General features: G+C 45.8%; 1 protein-coding gene across 4 annotated transcripts in view; it reads left to right on the top strand.

The window, feature by feature from the left end:
- Positions 1-230: 230 nt before the first annotated feature.
- Positions 231-20416, top strand: part of NOCT (nocturnin) — a 32332-nt gene continuing 12146 nt past the window's right edge. The window contains exons 1-2 of one of the 4 annotated variants that reach the window (XM_031664263.1): positions 14965-15485; positions 15870-15973. Coding sequence is in view for 2 of the 4 variants with exons in the window: in XM_003899200.5 (XP_003899249.1) it covers positions 711-900 (190 nt within the window). In the remaining 2 variants the exon portion in view is untranslated. Of the gene's footprint in view, positions 1100-14964; positions 15486-15786; positions 15974-20416 lie in introns of those variants that run through there. The other 3 variants (XM_003899200.5, XM_009207573.4, XM_017959048.3) reach the window with 3 other exon arrangements.

Here is a 20416-nt window from a genome sequence, read left to right as displayed (position 1 = left end):
CCCTTTGCCTAAGTGTAACACCTCTGAGGAAAGGGACGCTGTTTTAATCACCGTCGCCTCGCACATAGTCGGTGCTTTATTGTGCTTAATGTCGTTTAACGCAACACATCCTGCCGAGGGGGTCGGAGGCGGACGACTTTTGCTGTATCCACACAGACCCGCGCATGCACACACGGACGCCGTCTGCAACTCTGACAGACACGTGTCCCCTGGGCCACAGCCCTGGAACTGTCTCGGGATTCCCAGCCTGTGGGCGTTTCCATGCTGGCCAGCGGAAGGGGACGCTTTTTGCTTCAGAACTGCTTCAACGGATACCTCTTACTTTAGACCGCCTACAGATTCTACCCGATAAATCAGCCTAAGCTCTGCTTCCTTTTAAAACAGGATTACGCCGGGTCGAGGGAGCCCGGCGTGGCCGCGCAGTGGCCGGGTCCTGCGGATCCCCCTCCGCCTCCCACTTGGTAGCGCCCGCTTTGTCAGCGCGCAGCGCTAGCCGAGCGGCCTGCAGCTCTTCGCCAGGTCTCACAGCAGACGGTGCCGACGCAGCGCTCTGGCGCCTCACTCTCCGGCTCTGCTGCCCGGGATTTCCCCAGGACCTGCGCCGCGCGAGAAGGAGCCTGGGAGCATCCGCCCAGACTGCTCGGACAGTCGGCTCGACTCGCTGCCCTCGGCCCCAGCCGGGCTCCGCGTTGGTGGCGGCGGTGCCCGGCATGTTTCATAGTCCGCGGCGACTCTGCTCGGCCCTGCTGCAGAGGGACGCGCCCGGCCTGCGCCGCCTGCCCGCCCCAGGGCTGCGCCGCCCGTTTTCCCCGCCGGCGTCTGCTCCCAGGCCCGCATCCCCCAGGCTGCTGGCGGCGGTCTCGGCGGCCTCGGGCGCCGCGAGGTCGTGTTCCCGAACAGGTGAGTGCACCCCATTTCTGGGCGGAGAACGCCACGGCCGCCAACGCTCGGCCGCCACCTGGAGACAGCGCGGAATGAATGGGAAGCCCGGGGCTGCAGTTCGTGGGATCTGGCCTGAAACCTTCCCGGAGCAACCTTCTCTGTTCCCTTTTTCCTCTTTCCGTGTCCCCCGACTTGCCTGGGGCTTGCATCAAAGCTGGTAAGAAATGGGAGACTGTATTCAGGTTCTCGCTTGACCCTTGGAGGCCGTGCTTTCAGAATTTCTTGCTCTTGACCTACGTTAAATTTCCCCCTTCCGAGGCTACGAGTTACTATTTTGGTTACACTTTTTATTGCACGGAAATTAACGGAAATTTTGATGGAAAAAATCTAAATGATGCTTATTTGTTCATATGGCTTTCGTGGTCTAGATATTAAGTTTTTTAAGTCGTGATAACACATTGATTCATTTAACGTTTCTTTTTCTTTCTTTCTTTTTTTTTTTTTTTTTTTTTGTTTTGAGACGGAGTCTCACTCTGTCACCCAGGCTGGAGTGCAGTGGCAGGATACCGGCTCACCGCAACCTCCGCCTCCCGGGTTCGAGCGATTCTCCTGCCTCAGCCTCCCGACTAGCTGGGATTACAGGCGCCCGCCACCACGCCTAGCTAATTTTTGTATATTTAGTAGAGACGGGGTTTCACCATTTTGGCCAGGCTGGTCTTGAACTCCTGACCTCGTGATCCACTCACCTCAGCCTCCCAAAGTGCTGGGATTACAGGCGCAAGCCATCGCACCCGGTCATTTTACGTTTCTTTGGATTTTTTTTTCTTTTTTGGAGACTTCAACTCTTAATACTTAACATAATTTTGTGTCCTGTGTACCTAAGATCTTGTAAAAGTGAGGCCTTAGTTTCACCAACAGCTGTTTTTATACATCATAGTAATTACCCTTTTTTTTCCCCCTTTTTAGCCACCTCTGTTTCTGCCTGGGCACACATTACCGTGGCCACAAATTACATACAAATTAATTATACTTTTAACATTGATAAATTTTTTCTTTCAAAACTAGGCAATACATAGCATTTTTTTTTTTTTTTCCGAGAGGGAATTTTGCTCTTGTTGCCCAGGCTGGAGTGAAATGGTGCGATCTTGGCTCACCGCAACCTCCGTCTCCGGGTTCAAGCAATTCTCCTGCCTAAGCCTCCCGAGTAACTGGGATTACAGGCATGCGCCACCACGCCTGGCTAATTTTTGTGTTTTTAGTAGAGATGGGGTTTCTCCATGTTGGTCAGGCTGGCCTCGAACTCCCGAACCCAGGTGATCCGCCCGCTTCCGCCTTCCAAAGTGCTGGGATTACAAGCGTGAGCCACCGCTCCCGGCCTATAAAGTTTTAAAAATAGGCCGGGCGCGGTGGCTCACGCCTGTGATCCAGCACCGTGGGAGGCCGAGTCGGCTGGATCACCTGAGGTCAGGAGTTCGTGACCATCCTGGCCAACGGGTGTGGGCGTGGTGGCACTCGCCTGTAATATCCCAGCTAAGAGGCTGAGGCAGGAGAATCGCTTAAACCCAGGAGGCAGAGGTTGCAGTGAACCTCTGGAGATCGCACCATTGCACTCCAGCCTTGGCGACAAGAGTGAAACTCCGTCTCAAAATAAAATTAATAAAAATTTAAAAATGCATATATATATAAAACGATTATCTGGAATGTGATTGAAGCCAGTACTTTAAACTCTATTTGCATTGCTGGCGGATGTTTAGATATTTCCCAAACTAGTATCAAACTCCTGGCCTCAGGCTATCCTCAGACTCTGGAGTAGCGGAGATTTGCAGGTGGAAGCCAACCACGCCCAACTTAGTTGTAAAATTAGGATGTTGAATTGGTTGCTGGATACTCTGAACTATATTGTTCCTTAGAATAAACTTGACAGTTAGATTCCCCACCCCCACCCCCAGTTTCGTAGGAATGTGGCACATTGTGAAATAACTGCCAGAATGGGTATACCACCTGATAACTTTTTTCTTGCTGGAAATTTTAAGAACTACATTGTAAGGTTTGAGGTAGGAAAAGTAAAAGAAAACGAGATGTCTTTTGTACCAGCTTTTATCTTAAATTCCCTCAGTCTCAGAGACAGGGTTAGTAGGTGCCTCCTCGTGGGAATACAGTTAGCTTGTGTAAAACAGATAGAGATGGCTGTGTTATCTGAGCAATTACTGTTATCTGAGTAATAAATATCAGGTCAGATTGGAATGTTGGGCTTTTGACTCAAGAAAGTGTTTAATGAACTTCTTTTAAGAAATCTCCTGAAACCCCCTAGTTTTACAGATTAGGAAATTGAAGGACTTTATGGTACTTAAACTTTTGTAGGCAGTTACTGTAAAGTCTAGACATTTTTCCTGTATCATGCAGTTTTAACTTCGGCTTGTTGGAAGAAACATGTGCATGCATTGATTCATTCATTGCTTGTTCACTCATTCCAGATCTTTACAGAATGTCTTACACAATGTAGGTGCTTTATTATAGGAGCTAAAAAGAACATGAGCTTTTTAGTCAGTCCCTAAGGAGTTTACTGCCCAGTAAGAGATGAGATTTGCACAAAGAAATGGCTGTTTAATGAAATGAAACACCTTTTATTCTCTGGACTTGGAAATGGCACAAGGGTGCAGGAAAGCAGGAAGTCCCTTTTAGGCTTCTAGAAGTGGATGGCATTTCAGCTGGCTCTTGAAGCATGGTTAGTATTGGAAGAGATTGATTACTATAAAGCATTTTGTTTGGAAAGAGCAGGCATAAATGCAGAAAGGCATGAGACACAGATGAGGAAGGGTGAGAGAAGAGGCACTTTGCAAAATGGACATTGTTTTCCAAAGAGCCTCAGAGCCAGCACTAAGTACTTTTTAATTTTAATTTTAATTTTTTTTGAGACAAGGTCTCGCACTGTTGCCCAGGCTGGAGTGTAGTGGCACCACCTCTGCTCACTGCAAACTCCACCTCCCAGGCTCAAGCAATTCTCCTGTCTCAGCCTCCGGAGTAGCTGTGACTACAGACACACCACTGTGCTGGGCTAATTTTTGTATTTTTAGTAGGAACGGGATTTCAACACATTGCCTAGGCTCTCTCATCAGCTCTGGTGATCCACCTGCCTTTGCCTTCCAAAGTGCTGGGATGACAGGCATGAGCCACTGCGCCCAGCCTATTAAGTGCATTTTTAAAATGCAGATTCTTAGATCCTACTATAGACCTATTAAGTCTGAGTCATTCATGATGGGCCCTGGATTCCACATAACCAAATGAAATGACAAAAAGAATAACTCCAGATTGTTATTCTATGCCCTCAAATTTGGACATCTGGCACCCATATGTGAGAGAGACATTTAAGGAGCCGAAAACTCCTCTCCACTCCTGAGCCTTTTGATGGGGAGTGGTGAGTCCCAACACCTGTCCACATTTGCTAGTCAGTTCCTGCATAACTTAATGCCCCTTGGCAGTTGGTGGTTATTGGGAAGATAAGTACAGTCCCTTTGGAGTTATCAGATTCCAGGTTTTTAGAATTAAAAGGTGACCTTGGGGATGATCTCGGTGTTTGGCTTTCTTTTCGCAAGGATAGCAGCCCCCATAAGAAGTAGCAGTTGCCACAGTTACTGTACTGGATGAAACAAACGCAGTTGGAAGTCATCCGTGGGTTTATAAATGCTATCCTCCACATCCCTCCTTAGAGAATGAAGAGTTGGCTGAGCTACTGTTCTCTACCATTAGAACATTTGCTTTTTTCATGGTACAATTTTAAAGGCAAATGCCACCAACTCATTTGAGAAGGCAGCTTTATTTAATATGTCCTTTAACTATGTGAGTAAACTGCTGATGAGAGAAGAAATGGGAAAGCTTGTAATTATCAAGCTGCTATGGAATAAATTGCTTTCCTTGTGGGAAAACTAATGTATGATTTTTCTGTTAGGATTCAATGGCAACAGTTTAAATATGGTGAACTGGGGTTCTTTGGGATTAATAACCATGGCTCCAGATTCACATTCCACACACTTAACATTTGCAGATCATTTAACCTTGCTTGCTGTCTCAACACTAGACTTTACTTAGAACAAATAAGATGAATTGATAGCAATTTATCCTCAAGCTTTATTGAACAGTACATGTAAAATGCAACATGACTAATTGCAGCGGGAGTTGGAAGAGAAATTGGTGTGGCTGAATTTGTCAAGAAACGCTTTGCTTTGAATTAGGTGAAAAAGGAGGGTGCTTTGGAAGGGGACAGGTTGCAGGGTGAGGGGGCTAGGCAGAGAAGACCACACACTGCCTGGAAGAAGGTGGAGCATGCAGGAGCTGTGGCAGGCATCTTAGGAAAAGAGGTATAATCAGAATCCTTTGGGACACTTGTTAAAATGCAGATTTCTGGTCTTTCACCCATCTTGAATCAGTTCCTGTGGAGAAGTCTGGTGGAGTGCATATTTAACAAGTGCCCCAGGGGATTCTTCCAAAAAGATTAGGGAGTATTCTTGAGCTCTGCCCCTCCTTTCCCCAAATGTACTTATTCCTGGAAAGCTTGAGAAGCTCTGGAGAGGATTCTGGAAGATCCTGAAGACCTTTGGCTGGGCACAGTGGTTCATGCCTGTAATCCCAGCACTTTGGGAGGCCGAGGCACGGATCACTTGAAATCAGGCGTTCAAGACCAGCCTGGGCAACATGGTGAAACCCTGTCTGTACTAAAATTAAAAAAAAAAAAAAAAGTGCACACCTGTACATCCCAGCTGCTTGGGAAGCTGAGGCAGGAGAATCACTTGAACCCGGGAGGAGGAGGTGTCAGTGAGCCGAGATTGCACCATTGCACTCCAGCCTGGGTGATAGAGTAGGAGCAATACTCTGTCTCTAAAAAAAAGAATCTTTGAGCTTGGGGCCTAAGGCAATTCAAGAGACCCCTGAGCAAGAACATTGACCCCCAACAAAAGCAGCTTTAAAACAAATTTGTATATTTTGTCCAGACGGTTTTGCCATGTTGCCCCAGCTGGTCTCAATCCTGGGCTCAAACAATCCTCCCACCTCAGCCTCCCAAAAGTACTGGGATTACAGGCATGAGCCATCACGCCCTGCCAAAAGCAGCTTTTAAGAAAGGGAAGAAATTCCAGGGCGAGGCACAGTGGCTCACGCCTGTAATCCCAGCACTTTGGGAGGCCAAGGCAGGTGAATCACCTGAGGTCGGGAGTTAGAGACCAGCCTGACCAACATGGACAAACCCTATCTCTACTAAAAATACAAAATAAGCCGAGCTGGTGGCGCATGCCTGTAATCCCAGCTCCTCAGGAGGCTGAGACAGGAGAATTGCTTGAACCCGGTGGAGGTTGTGGTGAGCCGAGATCGCGAGATCGCGCGTTGCACTCCAGCTTGGGCGATAAGTGTGAAACTCCATCTCAAAAAAAAAAAAAAAAAAGGGAAGAAATTTGCATATTAATGAAAAGTTCAGTGAGAGGAAACTTGAGACTGACATTATAATGGGAGTGTATCCATGTAGTCATATAACTTATAAAGTGGGATAATCAAGGAGGTTTCTATAATGTTTACTAAAAGGGAGGCAATTGTGTTCTGGCTTCTTGGAGTTAGGAAGGGAGATACAGCAGAGTTTATAGGGCTTTGATAGCCACTTAAGTGGTGGTTATACTTCAGTAAATATTTAGAAATTTGAAGGACAGTGTGCACGGGTGTTTAGCCTCATAGTAAACCTGTTTGGACTTTCGTGGAAAGCAGCTAAGATACTTTTTATTTATCGTTATTCTTAGAATGGGAGAAAATCAGCCTTCCCATGGAGGGAGTGAGACCTCAAGTGAAAACCTTAGCTGTCCTCTGGCCCTATGTGGCCTCAAAGCAGCACTTGAATCATATATTAATACTTAGCAAGAATTCCGTGTCAGCGATGTGGGCAACAGTGCCCAGGGGAAAGAAGGCTAAACAAAATTGGTACCATCCAGTTTGAATGTCCCTATAACCATTTTTTTCTCCTTCCAGTATAGACAAAAAATGCATGGGCCCCATTCAGATCTTCTGGATTTTAATATCTCCAAGTGGGGCCTGAGCATCTGCTGATTCTGACATAGGCCCCGGGTAGACACCAGCCATATACTGAAAACACAGGCGGACACCTGAGGAGGCTCGTTTTACTAAATGTTTAGAAGCCTGTTCTAAGTTTCTCAATGCATTGATGCGATTCTCCTGTCTTCAAAAGTTAGAGACCACTGTTGGATTGTGGAGAATTGTGCAGAAAGGAACATTTTTATTTTATTTATTGTAGAGACGGGGTCTCACTGCGTTGCCCAGGCTGCTCTTGGGCTCTTGGCAAGTCCATGAAAATAAGTGCTTAGAAGTTATGATGCCGGCCGGGTACAGTGGCTCACGTCAGCACTTTGGGAGGCCAAGGAGAGGGGGGGGATCACTTGAGGTTAGGAGTTCGAGACCAGCCTGGGCAACATGGCAAAACCCTGTCTTTATGTAAAAATTAGCCAGATGTTAGTGGTGTGTGCCTGTAATCCCAGCTACTCGGGAGGCTGAGGCAGGAGAATTGCTTGAACCCGGGAGGTGAGGTTGCAGCGAGCTGAGATTGCACCACTACACTCCAGCCTGGGCAACTGCGAGACTCCATCTAAAAAAAAAAAAAAAAAAGTTCTGACGCATCTGAAGTGACAATCAGAATTGTTCTGGAAGGATATCTGGGAAGTTTCTTGGTCTTGTTGCATCCTCTCCAGCTGTCTTCCTTTCCCTTTTCTTTCCTCCAACTCTTGAGGTTCCAGTACCTAAACTCAGTTTGCCAGTCTGCAAATATGCTTGTAAGTCCAAATATCTTGTCTAGTACAGGGTACAAAGTAAGTTACACTGCAGATTCTAATAATACCTGGGATATAATACTTTTCTATTTCCTCTTGTGTGTTTTGCTTTTATGGATGCTAACTATCATTGAAGTTCTGCTGAAGGAAAATGTTTATCTTTCAAATCTTGTAGGTCAAATAGACTCACTGAGACTTATTTCTAGAATTAGTTTCTCTTTCAGGTGGTTCTGAAATTATGTTTGGAAATAGTTTTATGACAGTGTTTTTAATCTGATTTTTAAATTTTAATTTAATATTATTTTATTTTTTGAGATAGAGTCTTGCTCTGTTGCCCAAGCTGGAGTGCAATGGCGCAATCTCTGTTCACTGCAACCTCCGTCTCCTGGGTTCAAGCAATTCTCCTGCCTCGGCCTCCTGAGTAGCTGGGGATTACAGGCGCCAGTCTTGTATTTTTAGTAGAGACTTAGGGTTTTGCCATGTTGGTCAGGCTTGTCTCGAACTCCTGACCTCAGGTGATCTGCCTACCTCGGCATTACAGGCGTGAGCCACCACGTCCGGCTTTGCCTCTGAACGTTTAAAGACCATTGTGAGTACTGATTATCTGTAGAGGCTTACAAGATGTCCTTATCTTTGGTATTCAAAAGTCCCATCAGGATAAATGTCTCAGCATCTGATGCGCCCATGCAATCGAAATGCGTGCCTTAGCACGTGAAAAGTTAGTATCATTTCTCGGGTTATTTTGTCCACTGTATTGTCTCTTGTTCTCAGGTTCTTGAACTCTTGTTAGATTGTTGGCCATGTGGATCTATCCTCCGTGTCTATTCATCCTTTTTTTTTTCTTTTTTTTTTTTTTAATTATTTTAGAGATAGTCTCCACTTTGTCACCCAGGCTGGAGTGCACTGGTGTGATCATAGCTCACTGTAACCTCTAACTCCTGGGCTCAAGTGATCCTCCCACCTCAGCCTCTGGAGTAGCTGGGACTATAGGTGTGCTCCACCGTGTCTACCTACTTTTATTTTTTTGTAGAGACAGGAGTCTCAGCTCAGACTGGTCTCAAACTCCTGGGCTCAAGCAGTCCTTCTGCCTCTGCCTCCCAAAGCACTGCATTACAAGCATGAGGCACCAAGCCAGGCCTCCATTCATGTTTTCGTGTTTTTATCTCTTCTCTGTTTCATGAGATTTTCTGAAAATTTTTGTTCTGCAGTCATTTTAAATTCCTAGACATTTCTAGTTGTTTAATTGCTCCTTTTTTTCATAGAAGCCTGTTTTGTGTCTATAATGTCTCTTGTACTTTAAATATATCAAGATGTGTGTGCCTGTTTCTCCTTTAGGCCTCTTTCCTGGAGAGGAGGGGAGTTTGCCTGTTGTTTTCTTTGTTTGTTTTTTGAGACGGCGTCTCTCTTTGTCACTCAGGCTGGAGTGCTGTACCGTGATCTCCGCTCACTGCAGCCTCCATCAACCCGGTTCAAGCACTCCTCCCACCCCAGCCTCCCAAGTAGCTGGCACCACAGGCATGCACCACCATACCTGGCCCAATAATACAACAGTTACTGTATTTTTAGTAAAGACAGGTTTTCCCCATGTAGGCCAGGCTGGTCTCAACTGCTGAGCTCAAGTTATCCGCCCATCTCAGCATCCCAAAATACTGGGATTACAGGTGTGAGCCACCGTGCCCAGCCAGTTCGCATGTTCTGAATGGAAAGGTAATCTGGAGAGTGGGCAGCCAGGCTTCCTTGTTGAATGCATGAGAGGGAGCAGGCTGGCAACTACTGCCTTTGCCAAAGAAAGGAGGGTTTCCTTCTGTGTTCTTCAGTCCAGCCCCTCCCCCGCTTTTTAAGACTGTCCTAGAGGTTCAGAGTTAGCTCCTGATCTGGTCTGCTTCTCTTTCAGGTCCATTCATCCTTGCAAGCCATTCTAAAGCTATCGCTCGTTTGCTTTGGAGTATTCTTTGGTTCGATGGAGCATGCGAAAGCCACCCTTCCCAGCTTTGTCTGTGAGAGAGGGGACGCGTGTAACTAGTGCCACTGTTCACTTTCATTCTTGAATTGCCCTAACAGTTACCCCCTCAGCCTCTCCTGCCCTTTCTATGTGTTGATTCAGCTTGGAGTTTCTTCAAGGTGCTCTTGGGAAAACCACATTTACCTTTGGTAACTTGTACTGCCCCTTCCTTCACTCTGGTTTTTGTTAATTCAACCTTGTTTCTGTCTTTTTGGAATTCCTCCAAGTTTTTCCTCCATTGATGTCATGCATCCCTTCTTGTTTTCCAGTGTTATTGATGCATTCTTTAAAAAATTTTAAATAGGCTGGGCGTAGTGGCTCACACCTGTAATCCCAGCACTTTGGGAGGTTGAGGCGGGCAGATCGCCTGAGGTTGGGAGTTCTAGACCAGCCTGGCCAGGATGGTGAAACCCTGTCTCTACTAAAAATTAGCCGGGCATGGTGGCAGGTGCCTGTAATCCCAGCAGCTACTCATGAGGCCGAGGGAGGAGAATTGCTTGAACCCAGGAGGCAGAGGTTTCAGTGAGCCGAGATGGTGCCATTGCACTCCAGCCTGGGCAACAGAGTGAGACTCCGTCTCAAAAAAAAAAAAAAAAATTAAGTATAGGTACTTTATTTCTTCAAGATCTTAGGAAGGAGAGAAAGTAAATGTATTTTGCTCTCTTGGCCTAGAACCAACCTGCCCAATTATATGCAACATATTCTTTTTTTTTTTTTTTTTTATATGTACCTTAATTATTCAAGCAGTGCTCTGGGAATTTGTATATGAAAATTGTTTCCCCTCCTTTTTAAGTGACTAAAAATCTTTTATTGGTTTTATGATATATATACAAATGGACTAGTGGTGAGCATAGCTGCCTTCCAAATGGACTATACAATTTTATTTTTTATTTATTTTTTTGATGGAGTCTTGCTCTGTCACCCAGGCTGGATGGAGTACAGTGGCGTGCAATCTCTGCTCACTGCAACCTCCGCCTCCCAGGTTCAAGCGATTCTCCTGCCTTAGCCTCCCAAGTAGCTGGGATTACAGGCATGCGCTACCACGCCCAGCTAATTTTGTATTTTTAGTAGAGATGGGGTTTCACCATGTTGGTCAGGCTGGTCCTGAACTTCTGACCTCTGATGATCCGCCCATCCCAGCCTCCCAAAGTGCTGGGATCACAGGCGTGAGCCACCGTGCCTGGCCAATTCTTTTAGGGATGGGGTCTCTCTATGTAGCCCAGGCTGAACTCAAACCCCTGGGTTTAAGGGATCTTCCTGCCTCAGCCTCCCGAGTAGCTGAGACTATAGGCATGTGTCACCATGTTTGGCTCATTGTTTAAAATTTTTTATACTTTTTTATTTTATTTATTTATTTTTTTGAGACGGAGTTTCACTCTTGTCACCCAGGTTGGAGTGCAGTGGCATGATCTTGGCTCACTGCAGACTCCACCTCCTGGGTTCAAGTTATTCTCCTGCCTCAGCCTCCCAAGTATCTGGGATTACAGGTGCCCACCACCACACCTGACTAAATTTTGTATTTTTAGTGGAGATGGGGTTTTTGCCCTGTTGGCCAGGCTGGTCTTGAATTCCTGACCTCAGGTGATCTGCCCACCTCAGCCTCCCAAAGTGTTGGAATTACAGGTGGGAGCCACCATGCCTGACCTTTTTTTTTTTTTTTTTTAATGAGACAGGGTCTTCCTCTGTCACCCAGACTGGAGTACAGTGGCGCAGAGACAGCTCACTGCAGGCTCAACCTCCTGGGCTCACGCAGTCCTCCTGCCTCAGCCTCCCAAGTAGCTGGGACCACAGGCGCATGCCACCATGCTTGGCTAAAGGCTCATTTTAATATAATGTAGAGCAGAGGTTGGCAAACTTTTTCCATAAAGAGCCAGCTAGTAAATATTTTAGACTTTCTGGGCCATATATCTGTCGCAGCTACTAAGCTCTGCGGTTATAGTGTGAAAGCAGCTGTAGACAGTACAATATGTAAACTTTATGATACTAAAATTTGAATTTCGTATCATTTTCACATGTCATGACATATTACTGTTCTTAAGGTTCCCCCCCCCCAACCATTTAAACGTACAAAAGCCTTTCCTAGCTTGCAGGCAGCACAAAGACAGGACGCTGCCAGAGTTAGCTCATGGGTCACAGTCGGTATATCCTGATCTAGAGAGGGCTCTGTACAGTCAGCAGAAAGCTCCTCATAGTTTCATATTTCCACTCACAACTGTAAAAACACGTCATTTTTCCAAGTGTCCCAGAAATGTTAGTGATGGGGGATCACCAGATTTTTAGGTTTTGCCTTTTCACGTTTGTATTTCAGAGGAATGTGCTAGAAAAGCCCAGCTCGTGGAAATGATTTGTCAGCCAATAGACAATTGAGCACCAATCGAACATGTTAAACTAAGCATTTATCATGGAGGATTTCCTTCTCCTTAGAGAGCTTTTCCATATGAGTCTGTCATGGCTGAAGGTATGGCTCAGTCTTGTCTGGATGACGCTTCAGCTTTCTTGTCTGGTCTGTTACTGCCTCCTGGCAAAGAGAGGTTGTTTGAATTGTCACGCTCAGTCTAGGTGCTTGTATTTTTAGACACGTTAGGTTGGGAGTTCTGACCTTCACTTGATCTCTCTGGTAATGCCATGCGGGTCGTGACACTGCTTTGTACACTCTGTGCTGTGCCAGTATGTGTGCTGTGATGACTGTGACGTCGACAGATGGAGGAGGTGTGGAACTTGACCTCTGTGTCTTCCTGGTGTGAAGAATGGGCTGCTGTGTCTGTCCGGGGCCAGGCAGGACAGCTGCATCGCAATTACCCTGACACGGTATCAGCATGGCTGGAGATGCTGACGAGCAGCAGTCCAAGGTGCAGGTAACTTTCTCCAGAGCCAGCCCCCTTACTAGTTGTGCAATCTAGAGAAAGCTCTGCAGTTACCTGATCCATGCCTGGAAAGTGGTGAATATGATACCCACTTCACCAGATTTGAGACAGAATAATGAAAATAGTTGGAAGCAGTCTGGCACATTATTTCCAATGTTAATAATAGTCTCTTTTTTTTTTTTTTTTTTTTTTGAGACAGAGTTTTGCTCTGTCGCCCAGGCTGGAGTGCAGTGGTGCGATCTTGGCTCACTGCAACCTCCTCCCGGGTTCAAGCAATTCTCCTGTCTCAGCCTCCCGAGTAGCTGAGATTACAGGCACCCACCACCATGCCCAGCTAATTTTTGTATTTTTGATAGAGACGGAGTTTCACCATGTTGGTCAGTCTGGTCTCAAACTCCTGACCTCAAGTGATCCACCCACCTTGGCCTCCCAAAGTGCCAGGATTACAGGCATGAGCCACCACGCCCAGCTGAATAATAGCCTTCTCTTTATGCCTAGGAAAAAAGTGAGTTTTCCAGAATGAAACAGAATAGCTAACATTTAGCTAATCACTTAGGATGTGCCAAGTACCTCTAGTTTAACTCGATCCTCACACTAACCAAATAAAGTAGGTTACACTTATCCATATGAAGAAGATAATGAAGAAGCAGAGAGGTAAATAAGTTATCCAGGATCCTATTAGTAAAAAGTGGAGCCACGATTTGAATTCAGACAGCCTAACTTGAGTCCTTGCTTTAAGACTTGCCTCTGCTGAACCACAGGCTGAACTTCCTGGGGAGAGCTGAGGCTTCAGCTATAAGGCTCAGTACTCGAGGCAGGCCTGTCACATTTAGTCAGTGGCACTCAGTAACAGACTGGGAGCCTGGTCGGTCACTAACTAAAATATTTGATTTCTACCACACAGTAATATCTTCTTACCTTGGCACTTAGTTTATTTTTATTTTAAATTTAATAGCAGTGGGGTCTCACTACATTGCCCAGGCTGGTCTCAAGTTCTTGGGCTCAAGCGATCCTTCTGCCTAAATTGGCACTTAAAATCCAGTCTCTAGGATCTGGAAATTCATGTCATAAAAGCCCACATCATGTAAAATTTGAAGGTAACTGCATTCATTTGCCAGGTGGACCTTCAGGGGACATGTCACACTGTTTGAGTTTTGCTTTTCTTGCTGATGGGTGCACACCAGTTTCACAAAAATTTAGAAAGATAGTTACATTTTTTTTTTTTTTTTTTGAAACAGTCTTGCTTCTGTCGTCCAGGCTGGAGTGCAGTGGCGCAATCTTTGCTCACTGCAACCTCTGCCTCCCAGGTTCAAGCGATTCTTATGAACCTCAGCCTCCTGAGTAGCTGGGATTACAGGCACCTGCCACCAAGCCCAGCTAATTTTTTTGTATTTTTAGTAGAGACGGCATTGTTGGCCATGTTGGCCAGGCTGGTCTCCTGACCTCAGGTGATCCACCTGCTTTGCCCTTCCACAGTGCTGAGATTACAGGCGTGAGCCACCACGCCTGGCCTAGAGTTACATTTAATGGTAACTTAGGACCTCATTTACACTTCTGAACCTTAGTGTTCTTATCTATAAAGTGGTGTAAATAATGACCAATGGGTTCTTGAGCAGGTAACTGGTTACAGCAATTAAAAATGCTTGGTATACCATAAAATGCTCCACCAATAAAAGGTGGTCCTCCATCAGTGTTTGACAGAATTTCTTGGTACTTTGCTGTCACTTGCCATCTTTTATTAATTGTTTAAATCACTGGACTGGATCCTGGGGGAAATGGTAAATAAGGGAAACAGCCCCTGCCCTTGGGAGGCTTAAAGTCTCATGAGTAAAGGACAGAGGTCGTAGTTCAAATATCCAAGGGTACCCTAAGTAGGGGAAAAATGGGCCAGGAATAAGAAAAGGAGAGCCATTGGTTGATCCATAGAGCTAGGCCTGTTTGCTGTGAATCTTTGTTGATTCCTTCAATATATATTAAATAAATATATTGTATATCCAACATCCAGGCTGCTTTAAAGTTGGTGGTTATCTTCTGTGAATTCTCGTTTGTATTGAAGATAGCCAGGTATTCTGGAACCTACTCTAAGAAGGCTAATGCAAATCAGCTGCTAAATTAGCTTAGTTTTTGTGTTCAACACGCATGGCCAGTAGATGGCAGCATTGGATTGCTGTTTCAGGGATGCCTTCCTGTGCCGTTGATGGCTTAGTTTTTTTTTTTTTTTTTTTTTGAGCCGGAGTCTCAGCTCACTGCAAGCTCCGCCTCCCGGGTTCACGCCATTCTCCTGCCTCAGCCTCCCGAGTAGCTGGGACTACAGGCGCCCGCCACCTCGCCCGGCTAAGTTTTTGTATTTTTAGTAGAGACGGGGTTTCACTGTGTTAGCCAGGATGGTCTCGATCTCCTGACCTCGTGATCCGCCCGTCTCGGCCTCCCAAAGTGCTGGGATTACAGGCTTGAGCCACCGCGCCCGGCCGATGGCTTAGTTTTTGTGTTGTGTGTGCTTCAAGGTTTCCTCGGGCGGAGGCTGATCAACTTCCATAGCTTCCTAGGTGCGTACTCAAGATAATCCTGGCTGTTGCTTGGTTTTTAATTAGCGTTTTTGCCAGGCCACCGTTTCAAGATACTAAACGTAAACTGTGAGAGAAGTAATTAGACGCTGAATGGTTTGGGCAAAGCCTAGAACAGGCAGTTGCTGGGCAGCCCGAGGAAGGAACCCTGTGTGGAGCTGTGGGGAGCGGTCGGCCCTGAGTGATTCCTGAGTGCTGTTAGGAGTGCTTGGAACGGTGGGCCCAGTCAGTTTGGGCCTTGACTGTTGGGGTCGTCATCCAGCATTCTAATTATTAATGTGAAGGTGTTTAATTGCAGCCCGACCGTTTTCCTTATGGTCAGCACTCTTGAATTGTGATCTGCCTGATTGCCTTAGAAGTGTGTAGTAATTGGTAGTATTAAGGGTGTACATATATTCAAATATATTTGTGATTAGCCCACTTGTGGGTTTTTTTTTTTTTAGAGGAAGTCTTGCTCTTGTCGCCCAGGCTGGACTGCAGTGGTCCGATCTTGGCTTATTGCAACCTCCACCTTCCAGGTTCAAGCGATTCTCCTGCCTCAGCCTCCCAAGTAGCTAGGAGTACAGGCACCTGCCATCATGCCTGGCTAATTTTTGTATTTTTAGTAGAGATGGGGTTTCACCATGTTGGTCAGGCTGGTCTCGAACTCCTGACTTCAGGTGATCCACCCACCTTGGCCTCCCAAAGTGCTGGGATTACAGGTGTGAGCTACCGTGCCCAGCCTCCCACTTGTGTTTTTTAGGAAAGTACAGGTATTACCAAATGGGAGTTCACATACTACTACTGTATTTCAGAAATCTAAATAATCTGAATTCTCTGGCAGTTCTTTAAAGGCTGTTTATAAAGGTAAGAAGAGTTATATTATGATTATCATTATTATTATTATTTTGAGGCAGAGTCTCGCTCTGTCACCCAGTTCACTGCAAGCTCCGCCTCCCGGGTTTACGCCATTCTCCTGCCTCAGCCTCCCAAGTAGCTGGGACTACAGGCGCCCGCCACCTCGCCTGGCTAGTTTTTTGTATTTTTTAGTAGAGACAGGGTTTCACCGTGTTCGCCAGGATGGTCTCTATCTCCTGACCTCGTGATCCGCCCGTCTCAGCCTCCCAGAGTGCTGGGATTACAGGCTTGAGCCACCGCGCCCGGCCGAAGAGTTATATTCTTATACAGTAAAATAGCAGTGAGGTCTTAATAATAGTGGTACAAGGAATTAAGACATCCAGTTCTAAATGTATGTAAAAATGTGCTTAAAGAATTAATCGGTGGCAGGGGATGGGGTGATGTTGCTAAATGGACACTAGGCAGAAGAGATAAAGCTATTTTGATGTGCCTGTTAACTTTATGAATTCTGTAATTTGTGTTGCATTGAGAACGGTGGCTGGCCCATTGCAGTGGCTCACACCCAATCCCAACACCTTGGGAGGCTGAGGTGGAAAGATCACTGAAGGCCAGGAGTTTGAAGCCAGCCTGGGCAACTTAGTGAGATCTCGTCCCTATTTTTTAAAATTCTTTTTTAATAAAAAAAGAAAGGAAAATTACTGTGTCTGTGAAAAGTGAATTGTGAGCAGAAGCCAAATATGTGTGGAATCAAATCCAAAATTTCCAAACACATAAAATTAGACCCGAAGCCAATTTGAGTGCCAAATAGAGTTCAGCAGAGGTTTTGTCAAGATTTGGTACTTTTCAGTGTCTTAATTGCCACGTGGGTGAATTATTGGTGCTGTCTAGCCTTAGGAAATAAGCTTTGAATATTGAGCTATTATGAATGTTTGAAAATCTTTTTAAAGTCCTGAATAGCAACTCCTATTAAGGCATAAAACTTAAGTAGATGGTTTGAAATCCTGGAAGTCAACATGTATTTATGTATGAAAGGAATTTTTTTTTTTAATGGTTGATACTGAAAAATTAAAAAGTGAATGTGCATTAGCTGAGTGTGGTGGCGTGCACCTGTAGTCCCAGCTACTTGGGAGGCTGAGGCTGGAGAATTGCTTGAACCTGGGAGGCGGAGGTTGCAGTGAGCCAAGATCGTGCCACTGCACTCCAGCCAGGGCAACAGAGCGAGACTCCGTCTCCAAAACAAAAAGAAAGTGAATGTGGCCAGGTGTGGTGGCTCACACCTGTAATCCCAGCACTTTGGGAGGCCAAGGTGGGTGGATCACTTGAGGTCAGGAGTTCAAGACCAGCTTAGCCAACATGGTAAAACCCCATCTCTACTAAATATATAAAAATTAGCCAGGTGTGGTGGCGTGCCACTGTAATCGCAGCTACTCAGGAGACTGAGGCAGGAGAATCGCTTGAACTGGGTGAGGGGCAGAGGTTGCAGTGAGCTGAGACTGCGCCATTGCACTCCAGCCTGGGCGACAGAGTGAGACTCCATCTCAAAAACGTTGAATGTTAGGCCGGGTATGGTGGCTAATGCCTGTAATCCCAACGCTTTGAGAGGCTGAGCTGAGAGGATTGCTTGAAGCCAAGAGTTCAAGACCAGCCTGGAAACAAAGTGATACCCCTGTCTCTACAAAAAAAAAAAAAAATTTAAATTAGCCAGGGTTGGTGGCATATACCTCTAATCCCTGCTGCTTAGGCTGAGGCAGGAGGTTTGCTTGAGCCCAGAAGTTAGAGGATGCAGAGAGCTGTGACGGCACCACTGCGCTGCAGCTCCAGCTTGGGCAATGGAGTGAGACCCTATCTCCAAAAAAAAACGAAGGGAATGTTAAGTTGTTTTTTAAAGTAGGTGAGAAACAATGAGACTTGTTACTCAGTTATTCTCTCATTTTGTTTTTTGTTTTGTTTATTTGTTTTTTTGAGAGATGGAGTGCAGTGGTGCAATCATGGTTCACTGCAACCTCCACCTCCCGGGCTCAGGTGATCCTCCTGCCCTAGCCACAGGCACATGCCACCATGCCCAGCTAATTTTTTCTTTTTTTAATTACATCTAGAAAAGGATCTCTCTATGTTGCCCAGGCTACTCTCAAACTCCTGGATTTAAATGATCCACCCACCTCAGCCTCCCAAAGTGCTAGGATTACAGACTATTCCCTCATTTGAAATTGGCATAGTAAGAGTATCTGCTTCCTAGGATTGTGATGAGAACTGAAAATAAAGTTCAGGAGGCTGGGAAGTTCAGTCAAAGGGCTGGCATCTGGTAAGGGCCTTGTTGCTGTGTCATGCCATGGCCGAAGGTAGAAGGGCAAGAGAGGGCTGAACTCGCCCTTTTATAAGAAACCCCCACCCCTGCAACAGCACTGTGTCTCCCCCACCACCATATTGGTATTAAGCCATTGATGAGAGCCATGCCCTCATGACCAGACACCTCCCATTGCCCAGCTCCCAACACTGCTGCTTTGGGGATCAAGTTTCTAATACATGACCTTTGGGGCACATGCATTCAAACCATAATAAAGTGAGGAGAAGAGAAAGGTGCCCCTCAATCTTCAGTCTTCTTTAGTTTACAAATTTAAATACGTAGACTTACTACATTATAGTCCCTAGGTAGTTCTTAGTAAGCCTTAGCACTTAGTGCCATAAGTATAAAAATAATATGTAAAGTCTATCTAGTATTTACTTTGTTATTAATTCCCTAGCGCTGGTTTGTTTGCTGTGTTGTTGTTGTTGTTGTGACAGGGTCTTGCTGTGTCACCCAGGCTGGAGTGCAGTGGCGTGTTCACAGTTCACTGCAGCTTCAAACACCTGGGCTCAAGTGATCCTCCCTCCTCAGCCCCTCAAGAAGCTGGGACTACAGGCACATGCCACCACACCCAGCTAATTTTTGTGTTTTTTGTAGAGACACAAAAAACATGTTCATCATGTTGCCTAGGCTGGTCTCAAACTCCTCGGCTCAAGTGATCTGCCCACCTCAGCCTCCCAGAGTGCTGGGATTACAGGCGTGAGCCACTTTGCGCAGCTCACGTTCTCCTACTTCTCTGGCCATGTCATTTCATGTTGCTTTTGCAGATTTCCCAGATCTCAATCCTTTGATCTCCTTTCTAACTCAATTCAGTCTTTTCTGTACATTAATATCTCTCAATGTTTGTTTCCAGTTTGTAACTCTCTCCTGAATGCCAGTCATCTAATTGTTGGACTCCTATTTTCTGTAAACCCTGTCAAGTCTTCCTAACCACTGTAGTTGGCAACTCTATCCTTCTGGTCGCTCAGCTGGAAACTGTGGACACTTTTTTGTTTTTTTTAAGAGATACATAGGGTCTCGCTCTGTCACCCAGGCTGGAGTGCCGTGGCATGATCACAGCTCATTGCAGCCTCGATCTCCTGGGCTCAAGCAACCCAGTTCAGCCTCCCGAATAGCTGGGACTACCGATGCACACCACTACACCTGGTTAATTTGTTTTTGTTCTGTTTTGTTTTGTTGTAGAGACAGGGGCTGCCGATGTTGCCCAGTCTGGTCTCGAACTCCTGACCCTAAGTGATCCTCCTGCCTTGGCCTCCCAAGGCAGTGTTTTGATTACAGGCATGAGCCACCACACCCAGCTTTCAGGCTCCTTTTTGACTGCTCTGTCACAAATCACATCCAAGTTATCAAAACTTTTTGGATCCAACTTTAGATTTATTGAGAATCCAACCACTTTCACTGCTGCCCCCCCAGTTCACCCCTGCTATCTCTTGCCTAGATTGTTGTACATTTCCTCAAATGAGTTTCCTCCTGTCTGCCCTATGTTCCTGTAGTGTAGTGTATTTTAAATATATCAACCAGTGATATTTTAAAAATGTCAATCAGATTCTCCTCTTGAGTAGAATTCTCCAGCTGCTTCCATCTCTGTTAAAGGCCAGAGTCTTTAGATAGACCAGCAAGGCCCTACCCGATCTGCTCCCCTCTCACTGCTTTTTCTCTGACCTCATCTCCTTTTATTCAGACTGTTCACGCCACCGTAGTCCCCTCTGTTTATCAAGCTTGCTACACATGTTCCTCAGGGATTTTGCACTTGCTGTTCCCTCTGCTTGGAATGTTCTATCAGGTCTCCAGTGAGGCTATTTCCTTACCCCTTCCCAGTGTCTGCTCAAATTCCATCTTTTTGCGAGGCCTCCGTAAGCATCACATATCCAATAACAGCTCCCTGCCCACAAGCATTCCCTATTCCACCTTTTCCCTTTATTTTTCTCCAAAGCACTTTTTGTTATATGACAGACTACACACAGATATATATATGTGTTTGTATACAGGGTCTTGTTTGTCTCTTCCCACTACAAAGAACAGAAGCTCCATGAGGGCAGAGATACTCATCTGTTTTGCTCAGTGATATCTCTCCAGGGTAGTGTCTGGTACACAATAGGCACTCAAAC

Source organism: Papio anubis, chromosome 3, assembly GCF_008728515.1.
Source record: "Papio anubis isolate 15944 chromosome 3, Panubis1.0, whole genome shotgun sequence".
In the NCBI taxonomy this organism is placed as follows: domain Eukaryota; kingdom Metazoa; phylum Chordata; class Mammalia; order Primates; family Cercopithecidae; genus Papio; species Papio anubis.
The sequence above is the reverse complement of the archived record's forward strand: the minus strand, read 5'-3'. Positions and strand labels throughout refer to the sequence as shown.